The sequence below is a fragment of the Bactrocera tryoni genome, chromosome 2 (assembly GCF_016617805.1).
Source record: "Bactrocera tryoni isolate S06 chromosome 2, CSIRO_BtryS06_freeze2, whole genome shotgun sequence".
NCBI lineage: Eukaryota > Metazoa > Arthropoda > Insecta > Diptera > Tephritidae > Bactrocera > Bactrocera tryoni.
Genome location: NC_052500.1, coordinates 32,290,449 through 32,307,966, shown reverse-complemented (window position 1 = coordinate 32,307,966; position 17,518 = coordinate 32,290,449). Strand labels below are relative to the sequence as shown.

Here is a 17,518-nt window from a genome sequence, read left to right as displayed (position 1 = left end):
ATTGTGAACAGTGCGGAATAAGAAGAAGAGTAAATGCAATTTATTAGTTTGTTTACAAAAGTATTTCTACAATTCATGTTTGTTTATTATTATAAATTAATACAATGGTCACACAATTAGACGATGTTCGATTAATTAAACTGGTACAATCGCATCCTATTTTATATGATAGAAACCTCGCAAGAGGGCCTAAAACTTCTTCTTTAAAAGATGATATTTGGAAGAAATTATCGCTACAGTTAAACTGCTCTGGTGAGTAGGAATCTACTAATAAAATGTTGTATTTGTTAACTTTCCTCAATCTTCTCAAGAGCGAGCTTGTATAACACGATGGAAAAGTATTCGCGACCGCTTTGGAAAAGAATTGCGTAGAGCACAAGAAAATCCTGAGGAAGCGGTTAACTGGGACATGTTTGAACATCTACTCTTCTTACGAGAGCATTACAAACATGGGTATTGTTAAAATATTAGTGAATGATGATTGATAATAACTTTGAAACTCATTTATAGACAAACAAACAGCGAAGCTCTACTAAACATAAAATATGAACCCAAAAAAAGAAAACGTGGGCGGAAGCCCCGAAGAGAATGTGAAGCTGAAGCATTTAAGGAAGAACGAGATGATGACGATGTGGATCCTGAAGAATTAATTGAAAATCAACAATTGATCGAATTAGTAAAAGAACATCCTGTATTGTATGATAAGTATAAAATAAGGGACTCGAAAAATTTGACACTGAAAAATGACGCATGGCATGACATTTCAGAGAGTATGGGAATATCCGGTAATTCATTTTACACCCTTACTGATAAAATAAACTAATGCATGCCTTATTAGAAGAGATGTGTTACAAACGTTGGAAAAAATTGCGGGACCGGTTTGCACGCGAATATCGTCACCAGAAAATTTATCCTGAGCGATCTGTAACGTGGGTCTATTTTCAGGATTTGTCTTTTCTCGAAGATCATTATAGAAAAGGGTAAACTTCAACATTATAAGAAAAGTACATTAGTTCAAATGTTTTAATTTTTTTAAGAATTCCGCTGCCAGTAGATGCCATTAGACAAAGGAAGAAAATTAAATCAGCAACAACAACGTCCACAGATGAGACTTGGGTTGAAGATTGTCCATTTCTATATGTTAAAGACGGGCATCATTCAAACGGCGAAGATATAGATGATATTGACCCCGCATTTAGTGAAGTTAATTCAAACTCATTAGATGAACTAATAATAATGCCCAAAAGTAACGAGTCCTTTAACGATATTGTCATTGATGAATCAATAACACCGCCAGGAAATACCTCACAGTCCAGTTTTCAAATGTCTGAAGGAACAAATTTAGAAGAACCCGAGCAAAAACTTTCAGTTGTTATTTCAGGAATTCAACAAGTTTTAGAACAATCACAAGAGTGCTTGAAAACATTGCAAAAACAAAAAGAACAACAAAAACAACAAATGCAATCCGACGTGAGTTTGTCAATTAATACCGAAGTTAGTATGATCCAAAAAGTGCATATACTACTGGATGGTTTGAATTTGCCAAATCGAACGCTAGCTGAACGTCGAATAGTACAATTTCTATGCGAATGTCAAATTAAGACTTTAAACAATGTGGATATAGAAGATGTGGATGGTACAGAAGATTATTAATTACATAAAAATGAAGTAAATCTCAACTCTAATGTTACTATTGTGGTTATATATTTATACATAAAGATAGTTTATAAAAAAAAATAATTAAAATTCTGAATTAAATAAAAGAAAGTTTAAAGTACTGAACTTCTTACCGTTAATATCAAATTTTGATATAGATTTAAGAAGAAAGTGATGCAATCAATAACATTTTCTTTCTTAACCTTTTGATAATAGGGGTTTGACTTTCCGTTTTGGTTAAGCAGACCCGATTTGGGAGCGGTTGTAGATTTCCCTACTTGGAATGATATCCTGATTTTAATTTTTTGTCAAATTCTTTAACGAAAATTATAATACCATTATTTATTATCACTTGGCCCTCACTAAGTTTTATAATTTGAGCCCAGGAGGATAGCAATCAATCCATTTGTTCATAATTCCAATTTTTTTCACTTGAATGTATTTTAAAAAATTAACTATTTTGTTGAACGTACCCAAGTTGTGAAGGCTGTCACCATTAAAATATGACACACACTGCAGCAATTGTTAACTAGACTAAACACACCATACGATTTCTCATTGCGGGAGCGGCGATATTTGTGAAAAATTATTTAGGATTCGCTATCGTTAAGTATTAAAAAATTACTAAGCTATGAAAGTAGTTTAAGTAAATTTCATATATATCGGTCGTGCTCTCTAATGGAATTGTGAAAAAACATACATATATTGAGAAGGTGAATAAAAAAAATGTAAAGTATAAGCAAATCACATAAATGGCAATCGTATCAAGTGTTGGAATTTTTTACTTAGTTGACTTGAATAACTATTGTTAAAATTTTACATATATTATTTTTAGAACGGGGACAAAACGGTAGTAACGTACGAGTATAAACTAAAACTAAGGTGTTGGTGCAGTCGAAGTTTACACCGATCTTGACGACAGTCATCAAAGTCAGCGTATCGCAGCAAAGAGTTGGCGCTACTTAAGCACACGTACAAGGTTTTTTCTGTGTGATGTTAAAAAGTCAATAACCAGTGACCACCAAGTGTGAATTGACAGCGGTTGTTGGCAGGCCAAATCGAGATTGATTTGAATAGATTCGAGAGACGGATGCAAGTTTCCAATTGACAATATCAATGTGCTGATACATACCAAATATTAAGAAATCAGTGTACATACTGTCTGAAAGTATTAAAAACATCCATAATACTTTTGTCAAAATTTCACCGCCAAACGAAAAGGGAAAGTGGAGGCGAAGTTGAAGTTGTAAGAATTGCATTCACGCGTATTGGTCATTTGTTTTGAGGTTATAACATGATTTTACTGGAAATCAATAACCGCATCGTCGAAGAGACACTTCTGGTCAAATTTCGTAATGCTTTAGCTGGGTAAGTAAATTTATTTAATTTAATTGAACATGCATTTATGTATGTATGTATATATGTATGTATATTAAGTTTTCTTTTGACTATCAAAAATGCTCTTATCAAAGTTTTGGTTGAGTAATTGTTTAGTTATGTTCATTAAAAACCATTTTGTGTTTATGTACATTTGTACACATTTATATTCATGTGTATATACATATGTATGTACCATATATCCGGCGTTTACCATATGGTTGCAATTGTTATGCTATTAACACTGACTTGTCACCCGCTCCGCACATTTACCTATATATTTATGTGCATTAATCATCATCCGTGCAACAGTCAAAGCCACATTAAAGTATAAATTTCACTCCAAAGCTGAAAATTAGATGTATGAGAGTTAACGAGTAATTGACTCATACGTTGTTTATGCTTCAGCACCAAAAGTGTGTTTTCATTTGTGTATCTTATATTGTAGTATGCTCTGTAACAATTCATTCAAATGAAAAAAATAAATAATCAAACACACAATTATGTTTGAATTTGTTTTTACAAGCTATGTGTGTGTGTAAAATGTGCACTCAATGTTATATACATACATATGTATGCAATTATATATGTGTCTGATTATTAAAAATTCTTGAAGATCTTTTAGCTTACATACATATATGCATACATATTATTTGAAATAACTGCCCAATATAATCTTATCAAACTCTGATAACAAACGTAGCCATAATGCCACCATTCGGTCGACACTCGTCGATGAAGTATTAATGTTATTTATTGTTTGTACATATGCATGCATGTATGTATGTATGTATGTATGTATGGCAACAGTATGTATAGTATACAAATGACTAATGTAAAGTGCAGGTTTTTAGGTGTTTCTTTGATATGTAACAATCTTATATGCCACATTGTTAAATTTAATATCTATAGTTATCAACTGAATTTTTGCCATATTTTCAATACATTATACATATTTTCTTCTAAATTACAGAGCGAAAGCGGAGTCTATTGATGTTCGAATTGCTGACTTTGATGGTGTGCTATTTCACATTTCAAATGTTAATGGCGATAAGACTAAAGTTAGGGTAAGTCAACATAAATCAGCAATATTATTTATACCAAAAATTCAATAATTTTCTTTTATCATACAGACAAGCATTTCGCTAAAGTTCTACAAGCAATTACAAGAGCATGGTGCTGACGAATTGCTGAAGCGTGAATATGGCGGCTTATTAACAGAAACTGAAGATGGTAATAAATAATAACTCCTTTATGAAAGTTTAGTCTTAATAGATTTTTTTTTTAGGTTACAACGTTTCAGTACTTATTGACCTAGAAAATATACCTGCTGACTGGGAGGCAGTTGCTAAAAAAATTGGTCTGTTGAAGCGTAATTGCTTTGCATCTGTTTTCGAAAAATATTTCGATTTTCAAGAACAGGGTGAAGAGGGCCAAAAGCGTGCTGTAATTAATTACCGAAACGACGAAACTCTGTAAATATTAAATTTTGGTTAAATAATACATAGTTATGAATTTTTTTAACAATTTTTTTTCATTTAGTTATGTTGAGGCAAAGTCTGATCGTGTAACTGTCGTATTTAGTACGATTTTTCGTGATGAGGACGACGTGATTATTGGTAAAGTGTTCATGCAGGAATTGAGAGAAGGTCGCCGTGCATCACATACAGCTCCACAAGTATTGTTCTCACATCGTGAACCACCGTTGGAATTGGCAAAAACGGATGCAAGAGTTGGCGATAACATTGGATACGTTACTTTCGGTGAGTAAAAATGCATGTAGTTGATTTCTTTAAATGTTAAGGAAGTTAGGTTTTCCAACCCAAATAAAAAAGGTGTATCTATTTATCTCAAATACTGAGAAACTAGCTCACGTATATAAAATCGGACAGACCGATGGACAAGCGTAGATTGACTAAGCTTGCCACGCTGATCATTTACCGGTATGAAGTAAGCGTTTTAAATGTGTTGATAGGGAATGTTTGTTGTGAACGAGCCTTGACTGTTTGCTTGGCATGATATCTGCCAAACATATTCAATAACCTTGCCAAAGTACACTCAAATGTATCCGACATTTCTCTCTCATAAATGGTTGTATAATAGCTAACGAGAAATTAGTGATCATTGATTGGTGGAGTTAAAAGTGGGATATTTACTATCGTTTGGTCTGTGTCTCTCAAATACTCCTAAATTAAATTGTAGATCAAACGGCATCCTGAATAAACCACATTTTATCTCAGATGACTTGTGTTTGGTTACAAATGGAAACTTGGAAAGCTACGGAGGAATAAATGAACATTGTTAGGCGGAGCTAAAAGTGGGATATTTACTATCGTTTGGTCTGTGTCTCTCAAATACTCCTAAATTAAATTGTAGATCGAACGGCATCCTGAATAAACCATATTTTATCTCAGATGACTTGTGTTTGGTTACAAATGGAAACTTGGAAAGCTACGGAGGAATAAATGAACATTGATTGGTGGAGTTAAAAGTGGGATATTTACTATCGTTTGGGCTGTGTCTCTCAAATACTCCTAAATTAAATTGTAGATCAAACGGCATCCTGAATAAACCTCATTTTATCTCAGATGACTTGTGTTTGGTTACAAATAGAAACTTAAAGAGCTAGCAAGAAGTAAATGAACATTGTTAGGTGGAGCTAAAAGTGGGATATTTACTATCGTTTGGTCTGTGTCTCTCAAATACTCCTAAATTAAATTGTAGATCAAACGGCATCCTGAATAAACCTCATTTTATCTCAGATGACTTGTGTTTGGTTACAAATGGAAACTTAAAGAGCTAGCAAGAAATAAATGAACATTGTTAGGTGGAGCTAAAAGTGGGATATTTACTATCGTTTGGTCTGTGTCTCTCAAATACTCCTAAATTAAATTGTAGATCAAACGGCATCCTGAATAAACCACATTTTATCTCAGATGACTTGTGTTTGGTTACAAATGGAAACTTAAAGAGCTAGCAAGAAATAAATGAACATTGTTAGGTGGAGCTAAAAGTGGGATATTTACTATCGTTTGGTCTGTGTCTCTCAAATACTCCTAAATTAAATTGTAGATCAAACGGCATCCTGAATAAACCACATTTTATCTCAGATGACTTGTGTTTGGTTACAAATGGAAACTTAAAGAGCTAGCAAGAAATAAATGAACATTGTTAGGTGGAGCTAAAAGTGGGATATTTACTATCGTTTGGTCTGTGTCTCTCAAATACTCCTAAATTAAATTGTAGATCGAACGGCATCCTGAATAAACCACATTTTATCTCAGATGACTTGTGTTTGGTTACAAATTTAGATCAATTAAATCGACAGTATATGTAAATTTTGACTGCAACTTAAACGATCCCTACTTGTTTTTGATATTAACTTATTAACCATTAAAAGTATAATTAATCAAATAATTTTGTTTGGTGTTTTCAGTGTTGTTCCCTCGACATACTAATAAGGAAACCAGGGATAACACCATTAATCTAATACACATGTTCCGAGATTATTTACATTATCATATTAAGGTAAGCTAAAACTTTGTACAGCTCTTTTATGCAAATTGATTAAATTTCGAAAATTTTCACTTTTGATTTGCAGTGTTCAAAAGCGTACATTCATTCTAGAATGCGCGCAAAAACGTCCGACTTCCTGAAAGTGCTTAATCGTGCTAGACCGGAGACTAAGAATACGGAAAAGAAAACAATTACGTAAGTTCGTTTTCAATGAAATTAGTCAAGTATTTGTGTAATTCATTTAAAAAGAGCAAATTTTATTTATTTACAGGGGGAGAACATTTATTCGCAAGGAATGATTTACCGAAAATGTCTAGTTGTTTTATATTTATATAATAATTATAACTTCATGAAAGAAGTTGTATTAAAAGCCGTGAAATTAAAAAAAAAACATAATAAATGAATTTTGCGCGATTTAAAACATGACAGGAATATATTCTGTCGGCATATATAAAACAAAAAATGCTAAGGGTATTAAAAACTAAAGGTTAAATTAATCAACTAAAACACCACAATACAAGAAATAATTCCTCGATACATAATAGGATTAATAATTTGGTAAAAGCCCTAATGAAATTAAACTAAATATGTACAATTAAGTTCCAAACCGGAGTAAACGTGTTATGTAATGACGCTGTATAAAAGCGGAATAAGTAAAAAATAATTAAACAGAAATTAAATTTGAAAATACATACTAGATAATGTGAACTATGAAATAACACAGCTTCGTCAGTATACAACGCTGCCGATTAAAGAATTTGATATAGAATCCAAAAATAATAAAACAATTGCAATATTGATAATCAAAACAATACTTTTTAATATTTAACTATATTTCTGATATAATTAATTTATAACATGAAGAAAGTAAGTATGTTCATATGTATATAAGTGCTCGTTTACGCAGGCACTTGTATGTTGCTCTTAAATTTTAAACTGCCATATGGATCTTTGGTTGTATTGTCAGCGTCGCTGGTGCCACAGCTGTTTTGTGCCGATAAATAATCCGCCTGAATATGCGCGATGGCTGTAAACAGATTTGAAAGAATAGTAATTATTATTTTTTAAACAGAAATCGAAAGAGTATAAATTCTTATTTGTATATACATATATGTATGTATATATAAATTATTAGCATAAATTACTCACATTTTCGTTTAAAATCGCTTGATATATGTATGTAAAGGACCGACATATACAAGCACAAAGCAAAGACATGCAGGCGGATGTAGAGAATGTGTAGGGATGTTATGGCACTTCAAACTCTTCCAATTTGATAGAATGTAGTGCTGTTTTATTGATAAAATTAGTTTTGCAATTATAGAAGTAGGATTAAGCAGTTTCAAGGATTGTACAAAAAGTTGAAAAGTGCTGATAGTAAGCAGAGTTGTTTAATGTGAGTGACAATGGAGTACATTACAAATTTGTATACATATATATTTACAAATCGATGAATATATGTGTAAATATTTACATTTAAAAGTACCTACATATATTTGATATTAAAGATTATTGGTTGTTTATAGAAGATTGCGATTGTAAGTATGAATATCTTATATGTTTATACTCTTGTAACATGTGCAACAAAGAGTATAATAATTTTGTTCGCCTTACGGTTGTTTGTTGTACTTAAAATTATTTGAGATATATATGGAGTTATATATAAATGCATTCCAAGTAATTGTCTGACCGTTCGACGGGCTGTCCGTGCAAGCGATAACTTCAGTAAAAATTAAGATAACTTGATGAAACCTGATACACACCCAAGCTAGTATTGCAGATAGATGTAATCGGAAAACTACGCCCACAATATGCCAGTAAACACAAACCTATACATAAATTTTCGTAACTTAGGGATTATTTAGAACAATGAATAGCAATAGGTAGGTCTGTGGTTCTTGGGTATACCCACCGACCGTGCAAAAAATGTTAAAATCGGATAAAAACCAATAGTGCCTTTACGATAAGGTTTCTAAAGTTTAAGATTGGTCGTAAACTGTTCAAGTCCCCAGATATCGAATATGTGGACCTCAGTGTCAAGCACCGAAAATATCAGTCAATCTGTGAGACGGATGTCCTTAGGCTACCCAGAGGATACTTGGTCAAAGACCGGAAGTAGTGAGCTGCTTGAGCCATGTGTAAAAGAATCGTTTCTGGCCACTCCCAAGTGAATGGCGATCAGAGAACTTTCCTCACTTGCGTGAACTTCTACACATGACTCCACTACTTAGGCAATTGAAAAGTAAAGTCCTCTCTCGACGAACAAAAGCTAAACTCTATAAATCGATCATAATTCCCGTCCTGCTATATGGTGCAGAGGCTTGGGCGATGACAGCAACCGATGAGTCGACGTTGCGAGTTTTCGAGAGAAAAATTCTGCGAAAGATTTTTGGTCCTTTGCGCATTGGCCACGGCGAATAGCGCATTCGATGGAACGATGAGCTGTACGAGATATACGACGACATTGACATAGTTCAGCGAATTAAAAGACAGCGGCTACGCTGGCTAGGTCATGTTGTCCGGATGGATGAAAACACTCCAGCTCTGAAAGTATTCGACGCAGTACCCGCCGGGGGAAGCAGAGGAAGAGGAAGACCTCCACTCCGTTGGAAGTACCAAGTGGAGAAGGACCTGGCTTCGCTTGGAATATCCAATTGGCGCCACGTAGCGAAAAGAAGAAACGACTGGCACGTTGTTAACTCGGCTATCATCGCATAAGCGGTGTCTACGCCAATTAAGAAGAAGAAGAATGTTAAAAATAAATAACACAATAACAGCATTTTATGTACGTAGAACATGTATTCTGTAATTTTTGGCTGACATATACATAATTTCTACTTGTTTGAGTGAAAAGAGATTCTAATCTGTTTAACGCTTTGTAGTGATCGTCGGTTGTACTCGTAATAAAATTGCAAATGATAATAATTTCTTCTTCAGAGTCCTCATCATCAAGTACTCGAGTTAAATAAGGGTATCAGGAAGGTAGCTTACAAACCTGACTACAACATTTGCTATGCGTCAAAAGGTTGAATTATCTCCGAGTTTCACTTGCTTTTGTAAACAATTAAAAATTAATTTTTCGATTTTTACAATGGTTGATTTTGTTGAGCAAAGAATTTTTAGCAAATTATGTTTGTGGAACGAATACGAGAAATTCATGACAATGTTTGTGTATCAGTATATCACATAAATGAAAATGTTGCTCAAATTGTTTTAATGAGAACGATTGCGGAGAAGACATCAAATTCAAATAAGGTCCCCATACGTAGTTGTGTGTTAGTATTGCATATAATGTACAATGTACTAAGTGTTAGATATTTTCACATCAACAAATTTAAAATCTTCTTGACCATGACCTTTGGAGTCATAATACGGCAAAGTTAATGGTGTCGATACACTCGATTTAAAAAGGACACGCTTACCTCTAACAGGTGTGTATAAGCTTCAGTTAGGTAGTTATTATTATTATTTACAAGGAGTTATTGGAACTCAAATTCGATAGTTTACAGCATTTGTTGGAGTACATAAGTAAAAAATTAAAAACTGGTTGAATGATCTGAGAATATAATATACAAGGTGTGTTCCAAAGTAAACAGGACTTAAAAAAAAAACAGAACAAATGGTTCTTTCGGCAAAATCAATTTATTTTATTCAAAATAGTCTCCTTCTGCTTCAATACGGCTTTTTGCACGGTCCAAAAGCATATCGAACGAGTGTTTTAATTCGTTGGCCGGTATGGCCGCCAGTATGCCGGTGCAAGCTTTTTAAAATTTATGGGTAAAACTATATCGCTCATACTACCGCATCATTATTTTTTACAGAGATCCTACACGTGTCCGCATTGGTTCTGCGCAAAAAACGTGACTCATAGCGAAATCGCTAAACATCTAAAAACTGCAAAATCATCTTTGAAAAGAAAGGCGGGTAATGGTAGAAAACAGGGATTAGAATTTCCTATCCACCAAAAAAGGTGTTGAGCTATGCGAAACAAAATCCTGGACTACTACTTACAGAAAGTACACATAGAATAGATTATGTTCTTTCAAAGGTAATGTATCACCAAAACGCAAAGAGAATCAACATAATTTGTTGGGTTGTTTCTCGAAAATTAAAATTTAGTTCGTGTCTTACTTTACCTGCGTTGTAATGGACGACAAGTTCTACGTAAAAGAGAACTTTAAACAAATCCAATGGCGCCAGTTTTACACAACAAACAAGTGGGCAATGTTGCCAGCGTCGTTTGCCTTTAATTCAGCTTCATAAGGGTCCAGTACTCTTTTGGCCTATCTCGTAACATGGCATTAAGGGAAAAATGGCTATTAAGGGATACCAAGATAATGGAGTGGCTTTTGTTCCTAAAGAGACGAATCTTCCGAAGTTCTAGAGTTTATACCAATTAAGACTTATTGGATCATTACTAAAACCAAACTATTAAAAACCCAACAAGTTGTAAAAAATGAAAGGCACTTTAAAAATAAAAGGCGAAACGTAACCAAAGACATCAGTTAAGATTCTTTGCAAGTGCTTATGAAGGATCTTAAGCAAAAATTGCGATTATTTGCCTATAACAAAACAAACGGACTATCCTTTTTTAAATTCTTATAAAACTATATGTAAACTATAACTTGTTCAAATATTTTTGAAATTCAATAATAATTAACGTTATTTGTGTGGCTAATTTTACAACATCGGTAAATCTCTCAAGCAAGAGGGGGGTGGTGAAACCATGAAAATAAAATAGATGTCCTAATGTGAAAAAATATTCGAGAAGACAAACGGGCAACCAATTTTAATCCAAATTACATCCAAAAAGATTTAAATTGTATACATAGTTTCAAATTTGGTCTTCTAATAGATATATAGCAGATAACGGTTTAAATAAAAAATGCATAAAAGTAACTAACGATTTTTTTTTTCGAATTTGTTTCACTGTAAGTATGACGAAGTTGGTTCTTAGACGTTGACGGTTGTCACACACATTTGCTCTATAAACGTTGAGCAGCACAATCAGCTCCATATTGCACCAAATACCGAAATAGTAATAAAATTGAAAATAATTTTCGCTGACACCATAATGAATATGGGATTAAAATCTTGATTTACCTCAATTCTAATATGTACACACATACTTGTAAGTGTACCTTATTAAAAATATTCGATATCCAAACGTACCACTATAAGGACGATTATGAATTTTGGAGTCTTCCATGGTGGCGACAATCTCTTCATCCGGATAAACTTTTTGGTCGACGCGCGACTTTTTCAATTTCGGAATTGGAAACCGATATGTCTTTGATATACACCAGTGGGTCCATGTTTCAATAGTCCCAAAACGGAGAAAAACTTCTATCGGTTTACACCTTACTAGCGCCAAGGGGTCTTACGGCTTCTCTTGTTGCCCGGAGTAAACAAATATGGCGCTTATCACACCTGCACTATAAGAATGTCTAATGCATTCTCTTGAAGTGCCTACTATCTTAACTATCTCGCGCTCCTTCAATTGGCAGTTTGCTAATTCGAGATGTTAGACTGTTGTCGCGTTGCCCTATGTGGAAGCAGTTATCGCGGCACCTAGGTGTGGCTCTTCAAAACCTGACCTCCGACCACATTGACAGTTGTTAAATTAATGTTTGACAGTAGCCATCGAAGGAGAAGAATCACTATACCCAGCATACAAGTGTTCTTTGATGTCATTGCAAATTTCCTCCCAAAAAAAGTATGAAATCACTCCCTTTTTTATATCTTTTAATTTCGAAGTTAAAAATCAAACTACGACTCCGATTCGGCTTAAATTTTGACAGTAAGCGTACTAAATGCACCAGAGGATAGTCAATTCTTGGCATGGTTATTATAGGTCCCCCTCATAGTATTTGAACCTAAGTTGTTAGTAATATTTCATTAACTTTGACGATTTAGACTTTTGAAATTGTATAAAGAGGAATATCGAAATTGGTTCAAGTAGTTTTCGGGCAATCTAGGTTTTGATAGAATGACATAACCATGCCTCTGGAAACTTTGATATTGATGCGAAATCTCATTATGTATTGCAAAATTTGTTCGGCTTGTTGTTTTTGTTAAAAGGCTCTTGGTTTTCAGAGTGACTCAAACATCTCATCTACTAATTCCTTTGAGTACAGAAGGTATAGAAAGTGTTTTTTTAGTGCAATAAACACTTTTTCAGTGTTTCACTCAAAATTTTTTGGAACATCCCTCTTTTAAAAGTAGTGTGCGCTTATTTTAGACACCGTTTACGTGGTTATAGCCGAGTTGGAGATTCCAATGGTAGCCTAATCCATCCCCACCTGGTATTTCCAACGGAGTGGAGGTCTTCCTCGGCGGGTATCTCGTCGAATACTTTCAGAGCTGGAGTGTTTTTGTCTATTCTGCCAGTATAGTCGCTGTCTCTTAGTTCGCTGAACTATGTCAATGTCGTCGTATATCTCATACAGCTCATTGTTCCATTGAATGCGATACTCGCCGTTGCCAATGTGCAAAGGACCATAAATCTTCGCCAGAACATTTCTCTCGAAAATTCGTAACGTCGACTCATCAGATGTTGTCATCGTCCATGCCTCTGCACCATATATCAGGACGAGAATATTGAATGATTTATAGAGTTTGTCTTTACTTCTCAATTGTCTACTCAGTCCGAAGCATCTGTTGGCAAGAGTTATTCTGCGTCGGATTTCGAGGCTGACATTGTTGTTGGTGTTAAGACTGGTTCCAAGGTAGACGAAATTATCTTCGACTTCGAAGTTATGTCTGTCAACAGTAACGTGAGAGCCTAGTCGCGAATGCGACGACTGTTTGTTTAATGACAGGAGATATTTCGTTTTGCCCTCGTTCACTGCCAGACCCATATTCTGTGCTTCCTTGTCCAGCCTGGAGAAAGCAGAACTAACGGCGCGGGTGTTGAGGCCGATGATATCAATATCATCGGCGTACGCCAGCAGCTATACACTCTTATAGAAGATGGTGCCTTCTCTATTGAGCTGTTTAGCTCTTTATTTCAATAGATTGAAGAAGTCGCACGATTACAATTCCTTTTTAAACAAAAAATGCTCTCTTATGACACAGGTAAATTTTTTTTTGGTTTTGAGCAAGGGTTTTACTTAATATATTCTGGTTATGTAGGCAAATATATGTGGGAAGGGACGATTACAAATCTGAAATATTTGCTTTTTAAGCAATTATAGCGACTTGACATTTCGTATTCATTGGTATTCACGCCCATATAATGGCGGTCTTCGCGGGCTGGTGCCGTCCAAAGAGGGGGAAGTGTATGGGAGAGTCACTTGTATCGCTCGCTGTGTACGACAGTATGTGTTTGCAAATTGCAGAGGAATACTTGTATTGTGTTACAATTTTGTTTCCTGTAAAAACCTGTACAAAATATTCGAGACGAGCTGACTGTACCAGCGTCGAATTTTTTAAAATGAGAGAGAAAAAGTATGATTTTAGTAAAAATTTGAAGATTTGCGAAGCATACCAAGCTTACTTAAATCTACCTGTTAAAAATCAGGAAAAAAAAAAAATGGACCGCACATGTGTCATGTAACTTCGCTGATATATTCTGCATCTCCTTTTTTATAATAATTATGAACTATTTTGACCAAATATTGTTGACCGGTGGAATAGGTAAAAATATTATATGAAATTACCGTTTATATGTTAGGCATGTCTTATCGCAATTATCTGTTATTTATAAAAGTAAAAATATGTCATGTGCTAAGGTATTTAGTACATGCGAAATTATTGATTTGTAATATTACGGTGCTTTTCTTTTTAACATAAAATAATATATTTTTATTAACCAGAAAACACTGAGTAAAACGTTTTTGATTGTGTGTTAAAATTACCTTTTTGCAGGTCCATTTCGTCCATGTCAGAATTTTTGATTTGCTGAAGTTTTTCTCGAAATTTCTTCGTGATTTGTTTACGCTGATAATCTGCCTCTATTTCCTGTTTGGTGCGTGGTATCCGAAATCGTATACAACAGCAGACCATAATTACTAAATGGGGACGAAAGATACAACTGTTATGTTTTTCGAGTTTTATATAAGTGCAGTAATAAAAAAGAAGTAAGTGCATACTCTTTATACATACATATATTAGTAATATTTCAAATAAATAACAATATTATATAGTTTGTTTAAGATTTAGTTTTTTAAATCAGATATACATGCATACATATGTACATCAAAAATTTACACTATAAGTTTCCTAGATGGTAAAATGTACTTTTTTGTATGATAAAACGGGTGATCTTATAACGGGTGATCCAAATACAGGTACTGATCACGCTTGAGTCGTGTCAAGCTGTCATGTTATTTTTATTCAGTATTGTTTGGAAATTCATCATGGAAAGATTAACGAATGAGCAACGTTTACAAATCGTTCAACGCCGCTACGCTCAAATTATGGTCAACATAATCGGCCTACTGAACGTTCTATTCGCAACACCATATATTGGGACCAAGCATTCATTATTGGATAATATTCGACCGAATAGACCACGTACAGCACGCAGTGAAGAAAATATAGCAACGACTTGGTGCATTTAAAGTCGAGAACTGAAACCGCTCGACCCTCTGAAGCGACATCGCTTCGCTCTATGTTCTTTTAAAAAGTTGCAAGAAGTTCCGACCCTTTCGAGCCAAATGGGTATGTAAACAAGCAAAATTAACACATTTGGGATGAAGAGCTACCAGAAAAGAAATTATATTTCTTCAAAAATTATGCCAATGAAAACGAAACAGTTAATGGCGACCGTTAACGCGTCATGATAACCTACTATTTTATGCCTGAAATTGAAGCTCGGGATCTCGGTGACATTTGGTTCCCACGCATCGCATCAATCAACGGATTTATTGAGAGAACACTTCGGTGAGCAGATAATTTCACGTTTTGGGCCGGTCGATTGGCCACTAAGATTGTGTGATATCATACTGTTAGACTTTTCCTGTGGGGATGTGTAAAGTCTAAAATCTATGCGGACAATTCCGCTTCGATTCAGGCTTTGGAGCAAAAAAAAGTCGAAATGCTCGAACGAGTCGGGTAGCCGCAGCCAACATTTGTAAGAGATAATCTGCAGAAAATAAATGCCACATAATGTTCTCTCGAATGATAATAAAAATTCACCTTTAAATTTGAAGTTCTGTGTTTTTTTCTTTAAAAAAGTTGGGAACCTCGAAATGGGTCATTCTTTATATACAAATTAAACGCTATTTCGTTATGTGCCCGCGTAACGATGATTATGTACAGGTACTCGTATTCCCTTTTTTTTTGCAAAATCACCGTCGATTTCGCAATATATGTATGTATATATTTATAACTTGAGAACGTCTCAACCGATTTGGCTGTAAATTGCTAAAGAGTTAGCTTAAAACCAAGCGACGAGCATAGGCTACTTTTTACCGTTTTATGACAAACAAACAAAGTTGTATTTCCAATCATAAGCATGTGTTCAATATTCATGTAAGAATCATTTGAATATTTTTTTACTTTAGAAATAAAATAACATCACATAGCTACAGCCAGAGTACGCACAGACATTCATAACAAATCAAATAGAACATGCAACCTAAAAAAATAGCGGATTAGCTACAATGTTGAGAAAAAGTTCAATCATAATTTGAGATAAGCGCAAGATATCCTCGACAACAACGCAATAGCGATATGATGCCAGTCCTAAGCTCCACGCGAGTATTATATTTTTCTAAAATCGTACTTTTCAGATCATTAAAAATTTTATAAGGGTAATACCCTGAACAACTATTTAAAATATTTAAAGCAGCTCATTTGATTGGATTTCAGTGTGCTACATAATTTTGTTGTATACGATCCTCAAAACAAATTTTCACTTCAATGAATATATTAAGTTTTTAAACCACTCACACGAAACTTGGATTCTACGAGTATTATTTTTTATAGTATACACCTGCCGGCGTTGTAGTCACCTGAGTGTAGTAAGTCTGAAATATTTTCTCTTCGTCAGTATGTACTTACATATATCTTGTGATGTCTTAATCATCAAGGAAAACAAGGTTTTTTGAGATATCTTACTTGTTACTGTAGATGTGATTTCAAACGATATATGTAATTCCCAGAAGGAATAAAGAAGTTCGTAATCTATTATTCCTTGCAAACTTATTTTATTTTAAGAGAATTCTTGATTTTTTTGTATTATTTAAAAATGCCGGCTTAAAAACTTTTATACCTCTGTATAAATTATAACTAACCCACTATCAAATTTCCATTCGTTTAATATTTATATCTCAACTCATACAATTAGGAATAAACACGCTTTATGTATGTATATATGTATGTACATGTACATATATGAAAAGTCCTTTAACACCTACATATACTTAATGATATTCCCAGACAAATCGCAATTATATGCCAAACACGAAAACCGCCAATAGTAACTGTTTCCAGCCACACAGGTTCGGGATCCTCTTCCACGTTCATTGCCAATATGGTAAGTAGGCTGAGTAGATTTGACTAACTTTAGTGATATTTGAAGAGTTGCCTCGAAGTATTGATTATCGGAAGTTTAAACACGTGAACTTAATTTCAGATTTGTATTTTTAAACAATATATACACGAAATTTTTTGATATTTTCAATGTTTTAAATACTGTTTTACGGTCTACATGTATATGTATATTTTCAATTTGGTATGGTAGACTAAGTTGCAGATTTTTCGGAGGAAGCGCTACGTGCAAAAGCTAAAGGAATACTGAATTTCAAATATCCTTAACGGTAAACTTTGCCGAACTTACTAGAATGAGTACATTTATTAATCTTCCCATGTATGGGTGCAGTATATTAAATACAGGGTGGTGATATTAAGTGAATGAATGAATAATTGAATATATGAGTAACAGTGGAAAAGTTGCCACTGAGAACTATGTGGAAACAAGAACAAAGTCATGTTTTAGTATTTGATTACATACAAGAGTACT

The 17,518-nt window shown here is 34.1% G+C and overlaps 3 protein-coding genes across 6 annotated transcripts; 2 read left to right on the top strand and 1 right to left on the bottom strand.

Annotated features, from left to right (window-relative positions):
* Positions 1-43: 43 nt before the first annotated feature.
* LOC120769524 lies at positions 44-1,765 on the top strand. 2 transcript variants are annotated; one of them, XM_040096561.1, is made up of 5 exons: positions 44-252; positions 312-453; positions 511-785; positions 842-980; positions 1,038-1,765. In XM_040096561.1, exons 1-5 carry the CDS (start codon positions 105-107, stop codon positions 1,651-1,653), a joined length of 1,320 nt encoding a protein of 439 aa, XP_039952495.1. In that variant the 5' UTR covers positions 44-104; the 3' UTR covers positions 1,654-1,765. The 2 variants fall into 2 exon arrangements, with proteins under 2 accessions (XP_039952495.1, XP_039952494.1); XM_040096560.1 differs by having other exon boundaries at positions 45-252; positions 839-980; positions 1,038-1,764.
* A 423-nt stretch (positions 1,766-2,188) lies between these two features.
* LOC120768556 (actin-related protein 2/3 complex subunit 2) lies at positions 2,189-7,358 on the top strand. Of its 2 annotated transcripts, none has more exons than XM_040095300.1 (9): positions 2,189-2,369; positions 2,492-3,024; positions 4,007-4,100; positions 4,167-4,266; positions 4,322-4,508; positions 4,576-4,796; positions 6,470-6,561; positions 6,635-6,744; positions 6,821-7,358. In XM_040095300.1, exons 2-9 carry the CDS (start codon positions 2,951-2,953, stop codon positions 6,846-6,848), a joined length of 906 nt encoding a protein of 301 aa, XP_039951234.1. In that variant the 5' UTR covers positions 2,189-2,369; positions 2,492-2,950; the 3' UTR covers positions 6,849-7,358. The 2 variants fall into 2 exon arrangements, with proteins under 2 accessions (XP_039951234.1, XP_039951235.1); XM_040095301.1 differs by having other exon boundaries at positions 2,189-2,384.
* A 69-nt stretch (positions 7,359-7,427) lies between these two features.
* On the bottom strand, positions 7,428-17,260 carry LOC120768558 (transmembrane inner ear expressed protein). 2 transcript variants are annotated; one of them, XR_005704775.1, is made up of 4 exons: positions 16,914-17,260; positions 14,409-14,561; positions 7,699-7,838; positions 7,488-7,576 (listed from the first exon to the last, which is right to left on the bottom strand). XR_005704775.1 is itself a non-coding variant. In XM_040095302.1 (3 exons), the coding sequence occupies exons 1-3, from the start codon at positions 17,020-17,022 to the stop codon at positions 7,449-7,451; spliced, it is 390 nt and encodes a 129-aa protein (XP_039951236.1). In that variant the 5' UTR covers positions 17,023-17,260; the 3' UTR covers positions 7,428-7,448. The 2 variants fall into 2 exon arrangements, 1 of the variants encoding a protein (XP_039951236.1); XM_040095302.1 differs by lacking the exon at positions 7,699-7,838 and having other exon boundaries at positions 7,428-7,576.
* Positions 17,261-17,518: the final 258 nt, after the last annotated feature.